Genomic DNA, 25,945 nt, shown 5'->3' with positions numbered 1-25,945 from the left:
CTCCTGTTCTAATGAAGTGGAGTTTACCTGAACCAGAAAGATTACAGGCCTATTTGGTTTTGCAGGAGTCTTAGTTGGTCATACCAGTGAAGCTCCAATTTCAGTGTTTAATAAATGAATAATCTTCTAAATTGTCCACTGGACAGCAGTTTTCCACAAACATGCCAAGAAAAGGATAAGAAAGATTTAGCAGGTGAATTAACTACAGCTGTCTCTGTCATGTGTTGCGATGACAGCAGCTGAAGAAGCTGCAGGACTTAGCACCAATGCAAAAGTATACAAGAACCCTAGACACCCCCCCCCCCCCCCCCCCCCCCCCCAGTCAGAAGTAAAATCTCATCAGCTGCTAGATGCCAATGGAAGGATCATTCTGTTACATGTATTATTTCTTGTACTTTTTTCCCCCTATGCATATGGCAGCAGTTATCATTGGCAGGGTATCACTTCATCAAAGCCCTGCCTGGTGGGATGGTTGGACCTTGGGTCTTATTCAGCATCCCAGTTCTTTTCTCTGCCCTTGCATCCCAGCTTTGGGTAACCCAAAAAACCTTTTTACTGGAAGCATCCATCTAACATTTGTGGTTTTGTGCAGTGAGTACTTTGGGAAAGAGTACTCAAATGTGCAGAGTGTGTTTATTTCGGCAAGAAAATGCAGCAGTTATCTGCTTTGCGACCTCTGCCTGTTGTCAGGGTGACTGTGTGCCACTTTGTTCTCATTGAACAGAGTAAATAGGCCACACTAACCTGTCTGCTGGATGCTGAGTTTTGAGTTATTACAGCTTTGAAAGGTTCAGCAGTGTGATTTGAAGAAAGAGAAGTTATAAATTACTTTTGACATTGTTTTCCCTGAATCGTGGTGTGTAGAGCCACTTTTCCCTTTGTTCTCTAGCAGGAGGTGTCCTTTGTTTTATTAGGATACTTTGCTCACTCTTGTGCTCTTCATTAATCTAGGAAATGTATCAAGCTTGGTTTTGCTCATATTTTCTATTACTTTTTCAATTACAGTTTTCAATTACCATCAGGGACCTCTAATCCTATATGAGAGGGGGTTGTGTGAGGCACTTTACACACATAGAAGAGACCTTTACCCAAGGTACATAATACCAAGATATAAAGACCATAGGTGGCATATGGATACAGACACTTGGAATCACAAAGAAATAATTAATTAGTGTTGGTCAGCACAATAAGCAACAGTCTCTGCACATCAACATTTTAATTATCTTCAAATTGCTTTGAGATGTGTTTCAGGGATGATTTTCAACAAGGGAGGAGGAGTTTTGATGGGGGCTGCTTATTTCCTCCTTTGCATAATCTTTGCATTTATGAAAATGGCTCTTCAGAAAGACCCAAACCAGAAGTGGGCATTTTGAAGGAAGATTTTGTGATTTGTAACATTTGAAATATCCCTTATCTAGTCAGCTCTGGAGCCAGTTTAACCAGGTTGTCTTAGAAATAACTGTGGAAGCAAGTGATTTTATTTTCATCTCCTGACGTTTTTCAGCTAGGCAATCAGGAGGGAGCTGCCTGGATACACATTTGTGCTGTTCCAGCTAAGTCATTAAACAAAACTGGCCCTATGGGATAAAATGCAAGTATGTGACAGACTTTAGAGCACCTGAGATGGTAAAACCTTATAGCACGCAGTGGTTCATGATGTGCTTCTCAGTGGGGTAAAGGGCTTGTCACTTACCTGCTTTGTAGTTGGAAAGCTGGTAATTTGCCTTGCCATGCTCCCCTGCCTTTCATTTACCAGCTGGGAAATGATTCAGTCCTTTGGAGGTGTTTTTAGATTGTTCATATTCTTCCATGGTAAACCCAAGATCTGGGATATTAAAATTTTATGTCTGTGTTGCAAATATTTCCTAACCCATGGATTTTCACCCACTTTCTGGTTCTAAAATTTTAGCGCAAGACAGTTTCTTTTGGCAGATTTACAAATACGTGGGTTATTGAGCATGTTTCCTTTCAATATTCTTTTTTTTCTGTTGGTGTTCTATTCCTCTGCTAGTATAACTTCCAATCTTTGTTTGGGGATTTGGTCAATGTTTTGTCAGTGTCATCTGCATCAGCTCACTGGGCTGGGTTTGGACTCTTATTTTCTCTACAAGGGGAAAGAGTCCCTATGTGCAAAACTTGCAGTCTTTATGGAGGGTTGGTAAGGGTAAGGTTTCTCTTATTCTTGATTCCAGAGGCAGGGTGAGGTGCTAAGTCTGTATCTTACCTTCATGCACCAGGTGTGTATTGAAAGAGGCTGCCCTAATGGCACTTTGGATGGTAGATTTTATTTCCTGAGTGGAGTCTGCTCTTTGTGCTGGATCTGGCAATGGGAATGGGAATCTGGCAATGGGAAATCACCAGCACTACAATACTTGCTATTTATGAAAAGCCCCTTGAAACCTGCATTTGTGTATGTACCCAAACAAGTCCAAGACATCCTTTTTCTTTCAGACTTACTCCTTGTCCTTTTTTTTGCATGTAGTCAAGTGACAATGTTCAAACAAGATAAAAATGGTTGCCCAAAAGATAGCACTGTCCTGAATTTGAGGCAGACCTGTGCTTTCCTGAAGCTGTGTTACATTCTTTTCCTGATTCAGTGCTGTATTTATCTGCCCTCATTTTAAGTAACTGTGTTTACTCTGAAGCCAGATGTGATGCTAGGGCTTCATTAGAAGTAGAGATTGCACATTTGTGGACCTGAGGATCAATCAAGTGCCAGTGTAGTCCATCAGGTAGGTTGTGAGGGGTGAGTGTTAGGCCACATGTCCCATCTGTGCTTGTAGCTTGCCAAGGCTCTGTTACATGACAGTTTTCACACACTTCCATACCATGTGCATGTAACAATATGCTGCCTCTCTCTTTAGCTCTTTCTGGTTTGTCTCTTTTTCTCTTCCCTGCCAAACCCCCAGCATCTGCTTCATGATGTTACCTGGCAAGAATCTTCCTCTTCCCTCTCTATTTGATCTGTTAGATTGTAAGTACTATTGGAAGAAAATGTGAAGAGGAAAATGTGCCCTTGAATAAAACAGATCATAGAGCTAGCCTGAGCACTAGGTCCTTTACAGAGGAGAGCAAAGTCAGCGTCTCCAGAAGTTCTTCCATTTCTAATTCTTAAGAATTTTTTTACCAAACACTCCAGAGACCAAGAGGACACATCTGTCAAAATGGGCACTAACGGAGCTTTTGACAAAAAGGAGGTAGCCTTCCTGGTTGCAGGGATAGTGGGAGCTACAGGAATGTAAGAATCTACAGTATTATGGAGGTGTATAAGTGCCTTGTAACAATAGCGTATGGAAAAATGGCTTCCAGTTACTTGTGTATCATTTAAAAACCTGGCTGCCTTCACTTAACTGTTAAAGTTGATGACAAATAACCAGGACCAGGAAAGGGGCTAGGTTTGATTTGGGCTTTTAAATATTTGTCACCAAGCTAAAATTTCATAATGTAGTTGCCTATTGTACGTTAGGTTAGTTCAAATCAGTTCTGACCCAGCCACTGCTGGACTGGGTATCTACTGTTTCTCCAAACAATATAAGTGTAAGGTTATAATTATATTATTTTACTGCATACAAAGATATATTTTGGTATATCTTGTGATATACAGGTTGAGAAAGTTGGGGCTGTTCAGCCTGGAGAAGGCTGCGTGGAGACCTCATAGCAACCTTCCAGCATCTGAAGGGGGGCTATAGGGATGCTGGGGAGGGACTTTTCATTAGGGACTGTAGTGACAGGACAAGAGGTAACAGGTTCAAACTTAAACAAGGGAAGTTTAGATTGGATATAAGGAAGAAGTTCTTTACTGTAAGGGTGGTGAGGCACTGGAGTGGGTTGCCCAAGGAAGTTGTGAATGCTCCATCCATGGTGGTGTTCAAGGCCAGGCTGGACAGAGCCTTGGGTGAGATGGTTTAGTGTGAGGTGTCCCTGCCCATGGCAGGGGAGTTGGAACTTGATCTTTAGGTCCTTTCCAACTGTAGCTATTCTATGATTCTGTTATTCTATATTGTTTATGTCCAGAGAGAACTGTGATGCTTTTCTAATGGCTGGCAACAAGCTGTATTAAATACAATCATAAAAACAATTTAGAATAGACTTGTCAGCATCATGATGCATTTCCAGAAGGTGTTTGTTAGTATAAAAGGAAGTCTTATTAAAGATCTTTGATGAGGAAAAATGAAAGAGGAAATGGAACCCAAATAATGTAGAGCTCTTAGCCTGAAGCATCTGTCAATATTGCAGATTCATGTGGTTTGTATAGCAGTGAAATCTGAAGTGTCAGCTTCTATGGAAAATACAGGGAGCATATTCTGCATATCTTGCTTGGCCAGTTTATGCTGCTAGAGGTACAGAGCAATGCTGTTTCCCACTGAGGTTGTGGAAGCAGGAAAATGTCATTGCTACATGCCACCTAGAAGTCATTGAATGTGTGAAACATGTTTATGTAGCTGCTTATCATCAAATTCCACCACAGTGAAAGAGCAAGCACTTGTGTAAAGCATAGAAAAGTATAGTGCTGAAACACAGAAAGTTGAGGTTGGAAGGCATCTCTGGAGACTGTCTAATCCAAGACCTCTGCTGAAAGCAGGGGCAGTGAGAGCACATTGCTCAGTGCAGTGTCCCATTTTGTTTTGAATATCCCCACAGCCTTTCTGGACAATCTCTTCCAGTGAGTAATAACCACAATAAAAATCATTTTTCTTATGTTTAAACAGCATTTCCTGTATCTCAGTTTGGATCATCCAGAGCAACATCAGCAGATCCCGTTGCTCTCCAGTCTCTAATTGCTTCTCTCAGCTGGATAATTTTTAATCAACTTCTTCCTGCTTTGCTGGTATTTGATCACACAGTACCATTCCCCCTCCCTGCCCCGCCAACATCCCAGTCTCATCTACACATGATGCATCCTGATTTTTAGGAGCTGTAAATAGACTCTTGGCTATGTCAGGAATGGCATGGAACTACCACTGCTGCTAAGCACCATTGCCTGTAAACCATGCTGGAGATGCTGGTGTTGAGTTAACCTTGCTATTTGCACTTTTACCTTTCAAGAATCTGAGGTTAGGTTGCTGTTCTAGTAGGTAGATAGCATGTTGAGGTTGGTCTTACTGCACATGGTTATTTAGAAGCAGAAGGAGTAGAGAGGAAACATGCCCTTGAAGACATGACTAACAATGGCCAGTGGCCTGAGAGAGAAGATAAAAAAAGAAATGAGGCACAGTCATGTGTAAGAACATGCACAAATGGATGTGTAACTGTGCTTGAAATCAAATCTAGATTTGATTTTTGTATGCCAAGTGTGTGGCATTAACCATAAGAATGCGCATCCCTTGTAAAGACTGAAGTTCCTGTTTAAATGTACCCATGCATCTCTGTTCTTTGTTAAAATCAGAGTTCCACTCTTTGGGATCACACCAAACTGTGTGTCCCAGGGTTAAATTACTTCCTACTGGCCTAGTCCTGGCTTTGGATTTTTGTATCAAGGGGATAAAAGTGTACCCTAAACAGTTACTGGAGCAGAGCTATCAAAACTCTGATGTTGTTGTTCTGTATGTTATTTTCTGACCACATCCAGTCAGGTTTTTATGTTGTCATATAGATACAGCAGATATAAACTAGAGTAGTTGTTAAAAATAATAATAATTCGTGTAGGAATGACAATCTGAATGTTTTTTCTAGCTCATATTTTAACATGCATAGTTGTAATCAAAACCATATAAGCAAATATTTCCTTTCTCATTATCAAGTGTGATCCAGAAGCATAGGAAATCTGTGATAGATACTGAGGTACCGAGTGCCACACAATTCTAGTAAAAATTTACAGGAAAGACTATAGAGAAAGTCACATTGGATTAGGTGATGTGGGTTGAATTTCCTTCTTTGGAAGTGTTACATCTGCTGTCCCAGAAAACCACAAGGAGCTAGGCAGCTATTTAATGGGTCTTCTACCTTAAGCAAGGTGTTGCAGGAGAGATAGTGGCATTCCAAGTCCAGCTGGTTCAGTGATGAGGATAATTTGGAAATTGTTGAGACATCTGTCTGAATTGTTAAAGCCCAAAGAGGGAAGCTAAAGAAATAAATCTATCCCATGGCAACTCCTGACTCAGAGGCATTAATTGTGGCAGAAGGAGAAAAGCCTTCTGACTCACTGACTGACTTCACACTTGTGAAGGCTGAAGCTGTTAAGGCAGTTTCTACTAAATGAGTGCTGTTTTGACAATGCCAACAATTAGTTTCTCACTTTGTGGCCACAGCACATTATCATGGTGTATTTTCTTTAATTTGAATTTTTAAAAATAAATAAAATTTATTTATGCAAGCTCAGTGGGGAACTGGAATATTTGTAATTGGTGCTTGCCATGTTCTAGAGCAGCGGATGTCCACTGCCTGCTTCATTTTTCTTTGTACCACATATTTGTTGATTAATAGTATAGGAAAAAAATATCTCTTATCTGTAATGTCTAAAAGGTTCATGAAATAATTACCAGGTGGCTCCTGGCTGCCACTGTATGGGATGAGGTTGAAGCACCAACAACAAAGCATGTTTTCTCTTGCTTCTTTTTTCCACCAGCTGGTGTGGAGTAGGTATTTTGAGCCACATTCTGCTGATGGCTGAAAGGGTTATGAGATTCAAAATACTTTTCCACTTCTGTAGAGTCCAAATAGTTCCTCTGCTGTGATGCTAATATTGTTGATTGCCTATGGAGACACAAACATGGCAATGCTTGACCATGCCTCAGGGTTCCATCCCATATTTTATTTAAATGTGTCGTGAGTGTAACTGCTTTATTGTGGCTTCCGCCTTCTCTCTGGCTGGGTTTTCCTGCCAGCTCTTTGTGGTACCAGGAAGTTTTGTGCAAAAGTGCAAACTGATTAGAAGAAGAGGTCTGTCTGAAAACTAACATCTTTAGCCAGATCAGTTCTCTGACTGCTACCAGGAGGCACAATCCTGATTACTGCTTGTCTGAGGGCTTCTTTTCAGTCTACTTGGAAAGCTGCTTCAACTTGCATCTAGATCTGACACATGGGAAGAACTGGAAACACTTAGCTGGGAATAGTAAGGGTAAGAGTGCCAGCAGTGAAGTCTTAAATTGTCTTAAGCCCATCATAAAATCACACTCTCAGTTAACTAGAGTACATTGTGTGAGGTATGGAGCTCATTGCTGGACCACATTTGTAAGCTGCTCAAGTGTGCAGCGTTTCTTGGGTATTTTTAAGGCTATGTTCTTTCTGCCCTTTTATAAAAAAAACGTGGTTTTGAGAATCTCAGCTTTACATAGCAGTCAGATTTTAAGAAAATACAGTGATTGCAGTGATGACTTTGAACAGTATGGTGCTGGATGTAGTTTGGATGATAACATGTATTGTACAGCTTTTAATTTATTGGTGATTGCTGATGGGAGTTTTGCTGAATTACTACACATTGCAACTCTGTACAGTCTGACACTGATAGCGAAGATCAGCGTCTGGGTTCTTGCCAAGTGCAACAATACATATCTTTCTTTAGGAAAATGTTATTGGGGAAGACAAGAATTTTTATAAAGCTTAATCCACATTATACGAACAGTATAAAATAACAATAAAACAAATTAACATAATAGTCGATAATTAATAATTAATGCATCTTCCCTGTATTTCTCCACTAGACTGAATTTAGCAACAATTTAGGCTGTTAATCAAGTCCCATGTCTTATGTTGGTGGCCTAGGCCCATTTGTGCCAGTAGCATCACCAAAATCACCGTGGCAAATCCTGTGAGCAGCAGGTCATGATTGATTGTGCTTCAGTTCCTTATTCAGTGTGTTCTGATCATCATTTCTTCTAGTGTGTTTCTGAAATACATAGAATGGCAATTGCCAGCTCTTTTCCATAGATGAGGAGTATTTTTAGGGTATAAAAAATTTTTTCCTTGCTGTTTCTCTTATGGGTATTGGGTATCCTGTGAGAATCAATCTCTGTGTGATGTTTGATACTCTAGATGGGCAAAGAGAGGTAGAGTGAAGGCAGTTTGAAGATGCTTAATCATGTGAATCTGTTCTGTGTCGTGGACACAGATACAGACTGAGACACCAACACAGCTCTTGAATTGTGGTGAACTGTATGGGGAGGAAGAGGGGAAATGAGAATAGCTGACACTCAGGAGAATATCCCTGAAGGTGTGAGTACACCAACACTTTGCTTTTCTACAAGTTAGCAGCTAAATCTGTAATTGAGGAGAATATCGAAGTAAGACTTTATTGCTTCCCAGAGTATAAATAGATAATTTTAAAAAAAAACAAACCTGAAATTCTGATCATTCCTCACACCGCTGTTGCCAATGTAACGTATGGTGTCAACAGCATATTTTGAGGGAGGAGAGCACCAGGTTGCAAGAGAGCCATGCAATAAGAGTAAAGAGCTCATGGAGAAGACTGCAGCATTGGCAGAAAAATCCTTATCTGGATAGGGTGTTTGTGAGGAATTGCCAAGCCATTTGCTTGCTTGTAACCATGGTGTGAAAGCACCTACTGTGGACTCCTACGGTTTGTCTGTCTGAAGATCCCATACACCTTATTCTCAGAGTTGCACCCTTTCTTTGCTTTGTATTTAATATACTAAAGCACAGCCTCTTCTTTGACATGCCTACAGGATGCATAAAGCTTTGGTAGAAGACACAGGCACAGCAAAAAGTCTGTAGTGTCAAGGACATGGGATTACACAGCCAGAAACACAATGTGGCACTCGCATCACTTCTTTTTTAGCCTGTTTTTGAAGGGAAACATGATGTGACTGTGTGACATCTTTCTTCACAGGGACACCAACTTCCCACAGGTTTCATCAGAACTGGATGAAAGGCAGTGGGACAAACTTTAGTCTCCATGGAGAAAAAAGGCTGCAATGTGAGTTCAAGCTACCTCTTCTCATAACCTGCAGCTGGACAGTCAGCCCACAGGCAACTTTATATATAGTGTGAACTGTTTCTTTTCTGCCAGGTAGCTAGGAGATAAGTGAGAAAGCTGCAGTACTGTGAATGAGGAGATGAGGGAAACAGGGACTGAAGAGTGTGTCTGTGACCTAAGAAGTCATGGATCCTTTGCTTTGCTATGAGCAGTCAGCAACCTGACTAAAGAAGTCAAAGAATTTGGTTGTGGAGGATGTAATGGAAGATTTGACAATCACATAGTTCAAGAGCCATAACCCTTCCATAACCCTCATCACAAAATCGTGTCCTATGCATTGCAAAAGTGATACATCAAGATAAGATACTAGAACAAGAATGATCTTCAGGATAAGCATGTACACACAAAACTTTCCAATTTCCAATTTCCCTCCAGTTTTAGTTGCATGGTTGAGGGGCCCAAGATGGAAGTGAAGTTGCTTGGTTCCCACTACACTTGTGGACAGAGGATGGGCTTTATCTGAGGTTTGATTATGTCTCTCCAATGGACTACAGAATACAGAAGGAGCCTAGAACAGCCAGACTACTGCTAGAGGGACATCTGTCAGGTGCCTGACTTTCAATGGGATGACTCTGGACCATAATGGTTATGTTTCCTATGAAGAAGATGGGGGTCATATGGTTCTGAAAGCAAGCCAAGGTGGCAATCTTGGCACCATAGACCATATGACTACAAACAGGAGAACAAATATCAGGGGGAAGTTGCATGACCAGCTTAAGATGTGTAGCTACACAAGTAGCCACACCAACGTAAGGGAGTGAAGAGGAGCTACCCTTAGGCAGGTCAGGGGAATGTAGCTGGTGGGGGAAGGAATGAGAATTCACACTGTGCTGTAGCACGGCAGGGAGTTTAGCAATTGCTGCACCATCTAACACCAAAGGTATCACATGATGAGATTTGCCATTGCCTTTCCTTGATCATGCAGGGCCTCTGTGGGCATTAAGGTATTACTTATTGATAAGATTCATTCCCACAGGGTTGCCTGCATGCTGTAGGGCAATGATACCAGGTAAGAGTGTTCATATTAATGTACCAATGAAAGCTTTTTATCTCCATCAGGCAGATAATGGGCTTAATTTTCCAGCTTTATTTTTTATTAATACTACAACAACTGGATAACAGTACAGAGAGACTATATCATGTACCCATCTGAAAGAGTATTTTGCCATGCTTGTTATTATGCTGGGCTTCTGTGCAGACTACCTTAGTATAGATGAAGTTGTGAGCACCCTAGCACCGCTATCTCCATTAGAGAAAATTCAGCTTCAGCTCTACAGGAAAATGCTGTTTTGATGGGGGGGGTGAAAGAGCCTGTCACTGTGCTGTGCAGAATATCCCATTTCTCACTGCTTCTGAACATCCTTCATGAGCTTGAGGTGGTGTGCAAAGCAGGGCATGCTGAGAAGCAAATTATCCTGCAGCCCTGCATTTGTCAGATGCTATTAACAGCAGAGAAAGAGAACGGAGAAACTGGTGAATCTGTCACATCCTGCTTGTTCAAAAGATTATTGATGATGCATAATTCATCAGAGCATTGGGTTCTGCTGCCAGAAGTGTCCAGTTGCTGCTTCTGTTGCAGATGCCCATACAGTGATGCTCCTTGTTTATGAAAATAACCTCTGTCTTTGTGTCTGCCCATGAACCTTTCAATTAATACACCTAAAGCAGTCAGTCTTGCCTTGGATTCAGATAAAATGTGAAGGTCCTGTTCAGTGAGAAATGGTACCATCTTAACATTTCTTTGTGGAAGGAATAGGACTGAAATAGGGAAATATTAACATTTTCTTTGCAACAGAAATCTTGTGAAGTTTCAATTAGGAAATATTATAGTGCTTTTTTTCTGACATTATTTATACAGTCATTTTTCATTCCCACAGTTAAAATATTTTTATTTATTAACAATGAAATAATATGGTCTGTGATGTTCAGTGTGAATTATTTCATTGCTTCCTGATAGCAATTATTTCCTGAAAATAAAGTACTACCCAATGGGAGTTGCAGTTCAGGTGTTTGGTGCATTCACTCTGACCCTCTCCTATTGCCTGAGTTACATCTCTTGCAGTGCATCATGCAATTTGGTCAAATGAAATGTGAAATCTTACTTCCTGATGCAGTGATAAAGAAATCTAGTCTGTATGGTTTAAGACTGGTTCAGGCACTGGTTCCCAGGAAGCAGCCTACCACAGCAGGAAAATGGAAGTTGGTGTTGCAGGTCAACAAAAAAAATATTGATGTCAAGTATTTATAGGTTGAATCCTTCCTCCGAGTTTCCCAGATAGAAGATTGAAAATGTTGGTGGCTGGAAAATTTAAAATACTGGCTGAGTTTGGAAAGGCACTTTCCCATGCACAAACTGGAGCTGGGATCCAGTCTGCCCAAAATCTCTCTTTTCCAGAGCCTCCATCCTAGCTCACACACTTGCCAGGTTTGCCTAACCCTGTATATAACCCTTCATTAAGTATTTCCTGGTGAGTCTGAGAGGTCTTTAGGTCCGTATCTTGATTCACCAACTCAGGGTTACGAGAGACATTTCCTAAGAGCTTCCTAAGCTCTGCTATGTGCTGGTTTTAGGCAGTCAGTGGATTTCCAGCCAAGTCCACGGGAGAAGCCTGGAAAATGAGATTTGTGTCAAGACTGCTGAAGGTGGTGACTTCTCCTGAAATAAAAAAAATGGTTGGAGCACTGCCTTGAGAAGTTACAAGTCTTCATGCAGGGCAGCTCCAGCAGCAGTACAACCTCTCACAGATTAAAGAGGGACCAGCCTACCAGGTCTCGGCTGGATAACCCAGTATCCATTCTGCTGGAGCCAGGTGTGCAACAGTCCTGAGGCTAAAAAGCAGATGCAGGAGGGAGGCTTCTCTAAGCTAGGGTTATTTAGGTGTCATGGGAGAAAACTGCTCATTTCTTCCAGGGACATTTTGCCTCTTGTCTGGTTTAATGTAAAATGCATGCATACTCCTGGGAGAATGAGTTGTAGCTCCAGTTCCCTGTACCTCCAGATGAGCCTAGCTACTTCCCAACTGCTAGGGTTGCTGACCTGAAGTTACACCTGCTTGTGCCTGCTATGGGCCAGGAGCATTGTCTTCCTGGCCAGCTGCAGCAAGGATGGTGTTACCAGATACTGGAATCCTTATGCACCTCTTGAGTGGTGTCTGTGCCCTCAACTCTCCACCTCAAGGGAGCAGAGCACTTGGCCCACTGCTTCCCACTTCACCCTGGTGTCACCAGATCACCACTGTTGTCATAGCCCTCTTGCTAGGCACTTCTGGCGAGGGGAGGACTGGGTAGCTCTGGATGCCAAGACAGTTGTCTTCTGAAGACACCACTGCTCCCTACAGAGTAAGGGGGATGGCAAGGAATTAGGGAGGCAAGATCATCCTCTGCAGGTTTTTCAGAGACAGCAGCCTCTCTCTACAAGCCTAGCAGGTAGCATAGACAACTGGCCTAGACAGACAAGTACCTGTCCTGTCTGTCCTCACAACAAACAAGCTTGAATTTCAGTGAAGTCATACGAAATGAGGCAGCTGGCACAGTCAAACTTGACAGCACCCACTGCTTTCTGTCAGATTATCTTTCTGATTAAAACATCCTGGTTCCCAGGCAGGGGAAAGAAGGGAGGAAGAACCACAGGGTAAGACTGATATTCTGTTTTACAGGACTTTGTTTTCTCCATTCAGCAATATTGCATCAGCAACAAAATAAAAGTAATACATAGAAAAGGGCCCAGTCAACTCCCAATCATAAAATATCAGGACACCTTCAGCTTCCATCTTTAGGATCATCAGGTGAGACAGCCCTGCAGCGTTTGGGCTGACAGTTTGCTTTAACCTGTCATGGGTTGTTAATGCCACCTGACAGAGGAGTAGATAGTTTAGAATTATAAAATACTGGTAGCAGTTACCTCTTAGCAATGTTAATGCTTTGCCAACACAAAGAGAACTAATCCCCATCTGTCATAGGAAAGAAAAAAATGTAAAAGCTGTGAGAACAGTGGAGCTTATTTTCAAATGGATGCCTCAGCATTTTAATATTTTCTGTGGGATTAACTGGTAACACAGGAAGGCTAATACATATGCAAAGCTTTCATTCGCTTCTGTGACAATTTGCCAGGGGCAAATTGAACGGTGTCATGAGAAATGGTGTCATTTCCCCCCTTCCTTGTCAGCTGTAGCAAAAAAAAAACTTGTTAGTAACATAGAAACAATTTGCAACTTATCATCACTTCAGGGGAACTTTCGCTTAGATCCTCGCCTCATATTTCTGCTTTTCTTATGTTTCTCTTTTTCTTACAAAAACAGAAAGGGCTGCCATTTTATAAGCACAGAAGCCATATAATTAAAGGTGTAAAAGTGTTGCAGTAAAAGCATCTTTACTGGCATAGATACTGAAGCTCTGTCTGTACTGATTTGTTACACTTTTCTGCCTTCAGCATAGTTGCTTCTAGCTCAAAAAAAAAAAAGGGTGATTGGTCTCCTGTACATATAACCTTAGATCCTGAGGATGGCTTTGTGCCACGCTCTGGTGCTCTGCTGAGGCTGGCTCTGCAAGCATCTGGTGCTGATGGGCACAGGCAGCAATGGCTGCAGAATACTAATGCTAAGGCTGGCTCCCACAAGGCTCCGCTTTTGAAAGATGCTTTAGCCATTCAGCGTCCAAGCACCATGCTGAGCAACAGGAGGGCAGAAAAGCCATGCTCAGGGATTCCTTTTTTCAATGCAGAGCAAGAAGCTGACAGAAACGATGTTTCTGCTTCACACTGTTGTGCCCGAGCTTCTTTCAGAGCTGCAGTCATTTATATGCATAAATATCAAGGCTTTCACTTGTTGCAGGCTTTGGTAGCATTTGTATAACAAAGGAAACGGAGAGAGAAAAGAGCGGAACATCTTCCATTCCAGTCTTGGAAAATGAATGACTGCATAGCTATAGCAATTGCTTTCTTTCTGTTTTTATTAGATCACTGTCCTCTGCAATTTGTTTCCCTTCCTGTCCTGCTGTCCTATGTAAAGGACTATGAGAGGATCCCCACACACACCCCTTTTATCTTTCTTGTGACTATCTACAGGAAATATCTCAAAGTATTGCATACCAGTAACAATTGCCACAGCAAAGCCTTTTGCCATATAATGACACAGATTATTTTTTTGCTTCAGTTTTTTTCTTCCATTAACCATCTGACAAAGTCATTCTGCATCACCCATTTCATGCAGAGATGCAAGAACTCTGATGTAATTGTGTTTTTATTATCTACTTGCTTTTTCTATATTTGCCCTAGGCAAAATGCATGCTTGCTATTCGCTCTGCATACTATATCTTTCTGCTGTTTCTAAACTGAGGCTGATGGTATGTTTGCCAGTCATCTCTGGAAAGCTATGCAGTTGCATCTAGCTTTTCTCTGGATCTTGTAGTTATTCTGTATTGAAAGACAACTAAAATACATTACTTGTGTAATACTGCTTTTCCATTAAAACAATTGCTGAAGTATCACAGGAATGTTATTCTGGTGCCAGGAAGGAGGAGGGAGAGGTTTGTACTGATTGCCAATAGCAGGGGAAACAGCCTGTGAGACAATCCCCCTATTAAATGTGGTCTGCACAATGAAAAGCTTGGGAAGCCTTTCTAAGGCTTTACGCATTTAGGCTTTGTGCCCAGGCTGAGGGTCTCAGACATGGAGGTGGTTTCAGAGCACCACACAGGGGAAACAACTTCAGCAAAAATATCCAGATTACCTGGATAATTTATTAAATTGTTTTGGGCACCCATTCACATGCAACTTTATTACCATGCCGCTCCAGCAGAACAGAAGCAACAATTTCTCCTCTGCCCTCCAGCCAGCCATTGCTCGGCTTCTGAGCTATCAATGAAGTTTTAGGGACAACAACAGAGAGCCCCTGTGAACATTCCCAAGGCTAACTAGAAGGTTCTTTTTCTCTCCTGAGTAATTGTAATTTTTTGTGCTTCCTGCTCTTACCAGTCTTCCCTAATCTGATAAAAACTGTATAGTCTTGATGGTCTGAAGATATAAACAGTGAAGGATTTGTAGGGGCAAGTAATATATTTTCCTGAAGAAGGACTTGTGTGCCTGAAGGCCTGTCTGTTTTTTTTCCTAACTGTATCAGTTGGTCTAATAAAAGATATTACCTCCCCCTACAAACTTTGTCTTACTTATTAAACAGTTGCCTCCAGGACACAGAACACTCTTAACTGGCTGGAAAACTCCACCATCAAGGTGATAGAGCAGAATTCAGTGGTGTGATTTCCATGCCCGGAGCCAATTGGCACATGTTAAACCAAGGTGGGATGAACACTGTCCACCCTGATCATCCCACACATCATCAGTGTCCCTTCCCTCCCCCCCCCCCCCCCCCATTCTACATCAGTATTTTTGTCTTTTCTACCTCTCATCTGTATGGAGCAGCTCTTTTTGAACACAGAAGTGCACATTGGTTAATGTCTTTTGGGTGCTACCTCAGTAGAAAGAGCAACTTTCACGGTACGCTTGATGAAACCTCTGTCTTCTCATTATTTTGTGGTTGCCATGTCTCTGCATATTATTTTTAGTTTGAGCTTCATGGTGACCTTGAGAGAGCTGGAAAAAAAAGCCCAGTGTGACCATGTTGACCTTTTCTCCTTTAAGGATCATGTAAATGTTGACAACTTGGCTTCAAATCTTAAAGGATATTTTTCTTTTAATCCTCTCAGGTGACCTTTCAGTGGAAGGCATACAAGACCCATTCCTTGTTAGTGTACATATTATCACAGACCCAGGTGAATCCAAGACTCTTCAGCAAGCCATTGATAAGCTTCTAGCCTGGATCCATCCAGACCTCCAGCTGCTTCAAGTCTCAGAAAGACGAGCACCCAAAAAGCACAGGAAGCCAGGTAAGGCTGGTGTTTCCCAGCCAGCCCTTGCCATCATCCTGTTTCTGCAGGAAGAATATGGAGAGGAACCGATTTTGCAGCTCCACAAAACTTTTCAGCAGCCACCTTGGCATTACCACCACACAGAGCAAGTGCATGGGAAGCTCCTCCCTTACATGCCATGCAGCCAGGACTTTTACACTCTGGCTCCAGAGACTCCTCTGTGGGCCATTCGCCCAGTGCACTACGGGAAAGAAATTATCCGCTTCACTATATACTGCAGGAGTGAAAACTTTGCTGACATTTTGAAGCTGTACGAGTTAATACTGAAAAGACCAGTATGTCAGAAAAAAGCGGACTTTTGTGTTTTTCCTGTCTATTCTAACATGGAAATAGACATTCAGTTTTCTTTAAAAAAGCTTCCAAAGGGCCAGGTGCCAATGCCAACCGAGTCAGCGGTGCTGGAGTTCAGAGTAAAAGATGTGGGGCAGCTTGTGCCTCTCTTGCCCAACCCTTGCAGCCCCATCAGTGAAGGCAGGTGGCAGACAGAAGACCAAGATGGAAATAGGATCCTTTTGCAGGTAAGTTTAGCACAAAGGGAAACAGAAGCACGTTTACTGGTTTTGTGCAGGAAAGCTTAACCTGCAATGGCAGCAGAAAAGGAGGCTTTTTTTGGTTTTGCTCTATCCCAGGAGAGCAAGCCAGGACAGCACCACTAAGGAAAGAACTTGAAACCTCTTTCTGTAAGTGTGAAATCAGGAAAGCAATGATAATACTACCCAGATATCAGTCAACCTCAGTTTATGTAGAGTGATGTCAGACGATGTAGCTGTTTAAAAGAATGAGGAGAGGAAGAATTATGAGCCTGAGTGGAGAAATGATGGCTGATGGGTGTAGTTTTATAAGAAATATGGGCACAGAACTGACAGGGGTTTATAAAATAGCTCTCAGTTATGAGATTTCTTTTATGGAAGACAAGCAGAATTCCTGATGGTACTCATTATTTTCTAGCATCACAGGGTGACAAACTGCATCTCTTTGGCACAGTGATTATCAGGACAGGGTGAGAGGTGGTGAAGGAAAAGAAATGTGCCCTGAAGAGCAGCCTGAGAGAGACATTCCCACAGACTCTCCTTTTGAACTAATCTCAAGTGCTCGTAACCGTGTTCTGAAAGAGAGTTTATTTGTTAAGACATCTGTAGGCACCATTTCTGGGCAATGTATCAGCATGCTCTACTTAACTACACCACATCCAAGGGAGATAAAGGGGATAACAAGTAGCAAGCTTTTAATAGCTGCTTGTCCTGCAGAGGGGCTATCTGTGGCAATCCAGAGCCAGGTTAATGTGCATTCCTACACTGCAGAGGTATTTATTGCTGCTTACTGTTCAAATCTAGGAGCACAGAGCCTCACCTTTGGAAGGCTGTTGTTCAGATTTCAAAGAAGAGTACTTTTGTTTAGAGTAAATTGCATTCATGAAGCTTGTCAAATTGTCTGACCTGGTGTCTGTGGAAGAGGCATTGTGTGTGCCATCCCACCACTGCATGGACCACCCAGCATAGAGAGAGGTGTGTCCTGCCCCTTGCATCACAGTTCCTCTGAGATTGTAGCTCCTGGGACTGAAAATCCAGGTGCAAGGGGTATCTGTGCTCTGGTGAGTCCTATGCAGGTGGTGGTGAAACCTTTCAATGCCTCTTGGCAGATGCTACCCACAGAGACACCCCATGCCAGAGCTGAACAGCACATGTATAGGGCTTAGGAGGCAACTCAGCTTCCCTTCCCATCTGCCAAGACAGTCCCCGGTTTGTCGGGGTTACTGCTTGCACTGTGTTAGCCTGAGATTACTTGTAAACTTAAGCTTACAAAAGCCATCACCAAACTTCTACACAGCAACCACACTCACCTACATCCACTTTTCACTGTTCTTTTTCATGAGGTTTCTGCCATGTTATACAACTTTGGTTTATGGGATCTTGCAGTGGTAAATTGAAGGGAAGGGTAAAAAAAAAAAACAACAAACAAACAATAGGGCTTCTAAATAAGGCTTTTGATTTCAAAGCAGCAAATTTTCAGAAATAGCAGGTGCCAGGCAGCACAGAGATAAATTGGTACTTGTCAAGTAGCAGGCTGAGGTAAACCCTGCAGAAACCATCAGAATAAGATTTTACCCATATGTACCAAAAGAGGAGAGCAAATCCTGCTAAGTGTGGCCTCCAAGTGCAATTAATTTTCGCTGCTTTGTTCAGTAAGGGCAACGATGCTGAACAGGAGGGCAAAATGGCAAATAGGAATGATGTTACAGAAAGGGAAATTATCACATTTGAAGTGCAGTAAAGCAAAATAAGTTTAATATGTGCAAAATGGCAGGGGGAGGAATGGGGAGACTTTGGGTCTAAGTTATGTGCTTGTGAGGTCATGAGGACTGGTATACAGGTTTTAAACAAGTCTATTCAATCAGAAATGGAGCTGTATAACTAAACTGAAGAGGAAATGTCCTGTTTGTACTCAGATCACTACAAGCCACCAATGCAGCAAAGCCATTAAAAGAAAAGTTCAGTCTCTGGTGTGTACCAGAGTTAGTATACCCTGAGGTGACTTTAGAGAGGTGCACATACAGGGAAGGGCTCTCACCACATACAGAGGAATGGAGAGACTGTCTCACAAATGGAAACTGAAAAGTAAAGTCACCTAAGGGAATTTCCCAACTGAAGGGAGCTCTGATTGTGCTTGGAAAATATACCTGAAGGTTAAAGGCAGGAATGGAAAAAGGCTATATCACTAAATGACTCTTTTAGTACAGGAGCAAAATACTGTCAGTAAATAGATTTAAGTTGACAGTTGTAGATGTTGATGGCCAACTACGTAACAGCCACCCAGCACGTGCAAACAGGTTAATACCCTAATTCAAGACAGGATGGTCAGTTAAGGAAAAGGGATTGTATGATGGGATCATGGGTTACAGGAAACACTGGATTTGGTGATCCATGGCCTCACTATATTCTTTTATTCTTATATTCTTCTAACTCATTCTGAGTTCAAAACAATTATGGTATCTACCTTTTAAAGTGACCTTTGACTTCTCATTGAGTGCTGTTATTAACAGTGTTATCAGTGCCACGGTGTTGGCAATAATTTCCGCATCTTCCCATTTATATGAAACCTAAACAGTTGCCTTCTAGTATTTTTCAGCCCACATATCAGTTGGCACTTAGTAATCATCAGAATATTTTTATTTATGACTGCATTTTTTTAGAGATTAAAATTACCCATTATACCCAAAATGGTAGATAAAAGTCCCTGTTAAATTACAGGCAGTGTTTAATGGTTGAAGTTTGGTTGAAGACTAATGGTTAGTCTAATCATGAATACCTTCATGATTAGACTAACGAGATGTGACCTCTGTGTTTTTCTTGGTGTGCTTACAGGGACTTGGATACTGGCCAGCCAGATTGATGCTTGTTCTTAACTCATTTTGCAAATGCAATTACAAAGGGGCTTAAGTAGAATCAGTGCAAGAGAAAATAAAGTTATTCATGGGCAGGATAAATCTGTTTGATACCACAGAACCTATTCCTTCATTTGCAAGGCATCTCTTCAAAATTATTTTGTCACAGGAGCTTTTCCACGCTGGCAACTTAACTCCAAGGGTGCAGCTATATACCAGCTGAGCAAAGGGTAAGCTTCAGTTGGCTTTAGCAGGAGCAAGGCTTAAAAGCATGTTTGCATCCTGTGGGAAAACACCCATATTGCTTCACCAGTGCTAAGCCCAGAAGCAGGAGCTCTGGGGAACTCTTGTCAGAGTAGTCAGAAGAATACATAAATAATGTAGCTAAGAATATACCGTATAGTGCTATACTGAATACACTGCCAGTTTTATAGTTCTTGTCCAAATTCCTGGCAGCTTTTGGGCATAATCTGCTCAGAGACAGCTGAAGTGCTAATGAACTTGCACTCCTGGCAGTGCAACATTGGAAGCAGGAAAGGTTAATAACTGATAAGACTGGCTTGGCCATTCATGTTTGGGAAGCAGGGATAGTGAGCAGAGAGAAGAAAGTGCACAGATGGCTTCTTTAAATTATGAGAATGTCTTTGGATAGGGTAGGAAAAATAAAATACCATTTTAGCAGAATTTCCTAGCTTCTTTGTGTGAGGAGAAACATGCAGGCAAACTTGAGAGGAAGGTGGACAAATAAATATCTCACCTTGGTAGGATGCAGTGCTTAAGCATAAGACCTACTGCCAGTTTACATCCCAAAAGGTACCAGCTTGCTTGAATTAATAGAGCAGATAGGGCAGATCTGAACACAAAGAGGAAGAAAGGCAAGAAAAGCATCAAGTCTAAGCAAAGGCTCCTTTACAAAAATTAATTTTAATTCTTTTTAAACTGATGGAAAGGGTGAACTTTTGAACTAAAAATTGATTCAGTCAAGAGAGGGCCTTCAGGTGATTTAATTAATCTGTAAGTTTAATACTACCCCCCTGTTTCTAAAAATTATCTACTCTATTTTCTCTTTCCTTTTAGTGTTGTAGGTATTTGGTTCTTCTTAGTGCTAGTGATGGGATTGGAGGGTTGGCCATAGCAAATCTGTCACTAACTCAGATAGGAGGAGAATTTTTAGCTGATTTTCTTCATCCTAAAGGTACTTTGTCTTTTCTGTTAGCGCAGTTGTGTTTCATGGCATAGTAAGATATTTGATGACTCTATACATCCAACAAAACCTCTTGAAAGTTAATATATTTAGCAGTACAAAGCACCCACCTGTTCTAGCTTTGTAAACACTGTACGTGCTGCTTTACAAACATGTTCAATTCAATTTTAAATCAAGTTTGTACATTTTGCCTTTGATATGTTGCCCTTCTGAATACATTTTGCCTTTCAAGTAAGACTTATTATGGTGATCTTGATGAATAACCTCTGCCACTTTTTCTTGTTGACTTTTCCCTCCTGGGTCAATCCCACTGGTTTTAATACAGTTAAACACATCGCACTCTTGTTGAGCAAGGCAAGCAAAATCAGGGTTCAAGATGGTGATGTCATTGCTGTGCTGGCTGGGTTCTGACCTCAGTGGAGCCTTGCTGGCAACACTTAATGCAGATAATGTATAATGAGATCACTATCTGCTTTCTGAAAAAGCAGGTAACGTAAATAGACTTCAGGAGCACCCACGGATTTTTTGTGTCAGGCATAGACAGCCCAAGTGAAGTTGAAAGTGCCTTTCTGTGAGGTTCACTGCAGGTTGTTTATGGCATTCCCAGATATTTGTCATGAAATTCTTCTGCAGCCCATTGTGGTATACAAAGACTCTAAATCCCTCCAGGCTTTGCAAAGATTTGTGCAGAGATTATAAATGAGCAGCAGATTAGCCCCAGATGAAAAAATCTCTTCTATTAGAAAGCTAATCTGCTCAGTAAATGGCCAGGTTTGCTGTGCATGTTTGTGGCAGGGGCTGACAAATCTCCCTGTATCTGGAATTTCAGTGAAAATCGACAGGTCATTTTGGGTAGAGTCTTTGTCCTCTCATATGGCTGACACTCTCTCTGGCATCTCTGCCTCATTTTTGCCTGATGCAGGCAAGGCAGCATGGCAGTCTCATGCTCCCTGTGGCAGCACTGCCAGGCTGCAGCGAGGTAACGCAGTGCAGAAAGCAAGCTGTGAGAAGGCTGAAGATAAGGACTTAAAAAAGAAAATAATTCAGAAAATTAAAGCAGATGCAACTTCTTCCAAAGCCAAGGGCAGAATTCAGGAGGCAGTAGAAGGCTGTTCTGCTGCAAAGAGTAGCTGCATGTGCATCACACTGTCCTCGAGGTACAAAAATAGGTCTTGCTGTTTTCAGCATCCAATCACACAAATGGTAGTGAAAGATTAGCATCTCCCACTTGCTTGTCAAGGTTTCTCTGGTGAGCAGACTTCGTGGCACTGTAAAGTTAAAATGAAGAGGAGTGATCACATGAATGTGCAGGCTGAACACAGCTCTCCATTTGCCATGCCCGGATGGTACAAAGAAACACAGTAAATGGCCTTAGTATGGAACTAGAAGCTAGTTTGCCAAAGTTTTAATCCTGACTAAATCATTGAATCTTCTCTGTGATCTCTGACAAGTTACAGAATGTAGATATAGAAAAGTTATTAGTTCACATAATCCAGTTCCCTACAATATAGGATTAGCCTGTAATCTTTATTCAGTAGTATTTCATGAGCTGGAACTTCTGACACTCTATCTGTAGTGCAGTTGTGCAGTCTCGTATTTTCACAGTCAGGAAAGTCATCAGTTATGTTGCTTTAAGATGAAAATATTAAAAAAATCTCCCTTTATTATTTCCTCTTTGTGCTAATATCATGAAGAGCAGCACTGGAAAATAGATCTTCAATATCATAATGCATCTAAACATAAAAGCACTGAGGTTAGCAATACCTCCTATAAACAGAGCTGGTCAGAAAGAAGCTGTATTAGTGATGTCTCTTGGTCTGCACTGCAGGCCGCCATCCTAAGGTCAGATTGTACTTGTCCCCTCCTCCTTGCTGATCCACCATGACCTCCTGCCAGGCCAACTGGCCCTCACCAGGAGCTGTAACCCAGGAGCAGGAATAACAGCAAATACTTTGTATAAAATGAAATGCTTTTATCTGTTCAAAGAACATTAAAAGAGATAGGAAAAAATTTAAAATAAGAAAACCCTAAAACTAATGTCTTATCTAAAGTAAATTTTTCTCATTAGTGTAGGTATGTTCCAAGTTAGCCCAGGTACTTAAAGCTATTTAGTTGCACTTCTTTCTGATTTAAACTGGAGGGTTTGTAAATATTAGATAGAGCTCAAAACAACTATTCTTGTATCTGTGCTTTGTTGCCAAAGACTTTACCTGTATTAATAAATTAAACATGCTCAGGCACATTTCCAGACACTGAAATCTCTGATAGGGAGCGGCCTGTGCATGTGCTTGCAGGCCAAGCAGGATACAGCAGATAGATACCTACTATTTGAAAACTGAATCAGACCCAGTATCTCTCAGTAATGGTGACCTGAGAGACCCAATTAAACTACCTTTTTTTAACACGTCAAAATTTATGTCAGCAAATAAGAGTAACAAATAATTACCATCATCTGCATGCATGAGGCTTTTTGCTGGTGTGCAAAATACCTCCTCTAAACATCAAAGCCAAATGGACACATGGGAGTTATTTCTGCAGGATTTGGTTCAGCTCCAGACTGTAGGCATCTAAACCTAATGTCTATCCAAGTATTTTTGTGTGAGCTACAGTCTGCATTCTCACTGTCATTGATGGGTATGTACTCAGTACTGACCAAGGACCTAGAAAGTAGTTCAGATAGCCCAGCATAGGAACTTTCTTCAGAGAAAGCTGAATTTCTCTCCAGACTCCATTGACTGTATTAACTAGACAACTAAATCCTACCCATGATGTCTGATGGCTATCTTATACAAATATGCCCTCTCTTTATAGAGAGGGTGGTCAAGCACTGGAACAGGCTGCCCAGGGAAGTGATGCCCAGAAGCGTTCACAAACCATGTAGGTGAGTGACATGGTTTAATGGTGGCCTTGGCAGTCCTGGGGTAAAGGTTGGACTTGATCTTAAAGGTCTTTTCCAACCTAGTTGATTCTATGATTCTCTTTATATAGAAAGATGGCATGGTCTGCACAAGGTAAAGGCAAGGCTTTTGTGCTGCCTGCAGAACTCTCTCCACTGCAAGTGTCGGATCAGTTCCCAAAAGCCTTGTGTTTTCAGGTGCAGTTTTGTTCAAACTGTTAACTGGTGCTTGTGCTCCCAAAGGCCTCCTTACCTTTACATGAAAAAGAGGACTGTACTTGTGTGGGTCCTTGGTTTCTTTGGATATTTGATCTACCAGATTATCAACTAAGTCTACAAAAACACAAGAATATAGTGTGAAAATAACCAATGTTCAGTCAATCCAGGATTTTCTCTCCAAGAGGTAGGAGAAGTTTTAGGGGGTGTTTCTGTTGATTTCTTGTTGACCAAGCATAATGGTTGAGTCCCTGTAGTGTATCTGGTATCAGAGTTACCAGAGAGAAAAAAAAATTGTACCTTTGGTTAATATAAACAAAATAGAATGAGAAGTGAATTCTGGTACAAACCCATCAAAAGTGTGCAATGACTTGGTTGTGTATTTTCAGCATATCATATTGTTATTGCTGGGTTACCCAAAAATGTCTTCAGTTAAAAACCAGCTGGCATTTTCTTCCAGGCACAGGCCTTTTATGTTGCAAAGTAATTTTTTAAACAAATTAACTCACATCTTACACAAATAAAATAATGTTGTGTGAGAGGTCTAAAGTAATTTCTGGTTAATGTTTCGTTGACAACTTGACTCATTTTATTTGACTCATTACATTTCTTACCAGTTAATGAAACTGCTACACTACTGTAATTAATTTTCCCATTAATTCATTTAGTTCCTTGTGGCATTGAGGAAAATAGCTTACTATATTATACAGAAATAAGTTATGAACTCACATACCTCATTACAGATACACTGGTGTATATATATTCATCTACAATGCCAAAATGAACTCCTATGGTTTGGCTGTCCTAGAAATCACCTCTAGCTAGGCAATCATGGATAAGCAAAACATTTTTTGCAGATGTGAAAATCCTTTTTTGCTTATAAAATCACTGCAATAAAAACCAGAAGATGTTTATGGCAGATCTGGGTCACTAAGACAATGTGATGTGCGCTACCGAGATGTTAGAAGCAGCAATGTATGAGTCCTTTTAGAGACAGGGGATGCAAAGGATCTCCTTGGTTACCAGGGTCTCATCCCTTTTAGTCATGTCATATAATCTCTTTGGTAAAATGATCAAGCTCCATCTTTATCCATTACTTGCCTCAGAAGACTTTTCTACTTGTGTTGTGATTAGAAAGCTTTTATTAGTTTGTGGTTCAGTTTTTTTAATGGATAGATTTTATATTTTTTTTTCCTTCTGGCTGCATCTTTGTCAGTTTGATTTTTTTCTTTTTCACACAGGCATAATTTGAGTCATGTGCAGCATTCTGGATGAGGCCTTAGCAGTGTTGTCTATAATGCATTAATATTTTTTAACTCATTTGGGACTCCACAAAATAATGTTCGTCACAGTCTTCATTTTAATAGCACATAGCGACTTAGATACCTGGTTGTTTCTCCTCGGTTGCTTCCAACTGACAAGTCCCATAGATGAGATTACTAGGTAAGATCTTGCACTTTGACCCATTAGTACCCTTCCCTTCTGTGACAGAAATCTAGCATTTTGCATTACAGAATAGAATCATAGAATCATAGAATAATTAGGGTTGGAAAGGACCTTAAGATCATCTAGTTCCAACCCCCCTGCCATGGGCAGGGACACCTCACACTAAACCAGGTCACCCAAGGCTCTGTCCAACCTGGCCTTGAACACTGCCAGGGATGGAGCATACCCAGCTTCCCTGGGCAACACATTCCAGTGCCTCATCACCCTTACAGTAAAGAACTTCTTCCTTATATCTAATCTAAACTTCCCCTGTTTAAGATTTAACCCGTTACCTCTTGTCCTATCACTACTATCACTAGTCCCTCCCCAGCATCCCTATAGGCCCCCTTCAGATACTGGAAGGCTGCTAAGAGGTCTCCACGCAGCCTTCTCTTCTCTGGGCTCAGCAGCCCCAACCTTCTCAGCCTGTCTTCATACGGGAGGTGCTCCAGTCCCCTGATCACGGTCGTGGCCCTCCTCTGGTCTTGTTCTAGCAGTTCCATGTCCTTTTCGTGTTAAGGACACCAGAACTGCACACAATACTCCAAGTGAGGTCTGAAGAGAGCAAAGGGGCAGGATCACCTCCTTCTACCTGCTGGTCACGCTTCTGTTGATGCAGGATACGGTTGGCTTTCTGGGCTGCGAGTGCACACTGAAGCTGGCTCATGTTCATTTTCTCATCAAACAACACCTCCCAGTCCTTCTCCACAGGGCTGCTCTGAATCTCTTCTCTGCCCAACCTGTAGCTGTGCCTGGGATTGCTCCTACCCAGGTGTAGGACCTTGCACGTGTCATGGTTAAACTTCATGAGGTTGGCATCAGGCCACCTCACAAGCCTGTCAAGGTCCCTCTGGATGGCATTCCTTCCCTCCAGGGTATCAACCGAACCACACAGCTTGGTGTCATTGG

The 25,945-nt window shown here is 41.6% G+C and overlaps 1 protein-coding gene across 1 annotated transcript in view; it reads left to right on the top strand.

Annotated features, from left to right (window-relative positions):
- The window catches only part of FAM124A (family with sequence similarity 124 member A), a 40,768-nt gene that overhangs the window by 11,448 nt on the left and 3,375 nt on the right, over positions 1–25,945 (top strand). Inside the window, exon 3 of the mRNA XM_057425063.1 lies at positions 15,632–16,371. Within this exon, the coding sequence (XP_057281046.1) occupies positions 15,632–16,371 (740 nt within the window). The remainder of the gene's footprint in view (positions 1–15,631; positions 16,372–25,945) is intronic.

The sequence above is a fragment of the Pezoporus wallicus genome, unplaced genomic scaffold (genome assembly GCF_028554395.1).
Source record: "Pezoporus wallicus isolate ANWC-B61680 ecotype Strahan unplaced genomic scaffold, APGP_CSIRO_Pwel_v1 contig_6488, whole genome shotgun sequence".
Lineage (NCBI taxonomy): Eukaryota > Metazoa > Chordata > Aves > Psittaciformes > Psittacidae > Pezoporus > Pezoporus wallicus.
The sequence above is the reverse complement of the archived record's forward strand: the minus strand, read 5'-3'. Positions and strand labels throughout refer to the sequence as shown.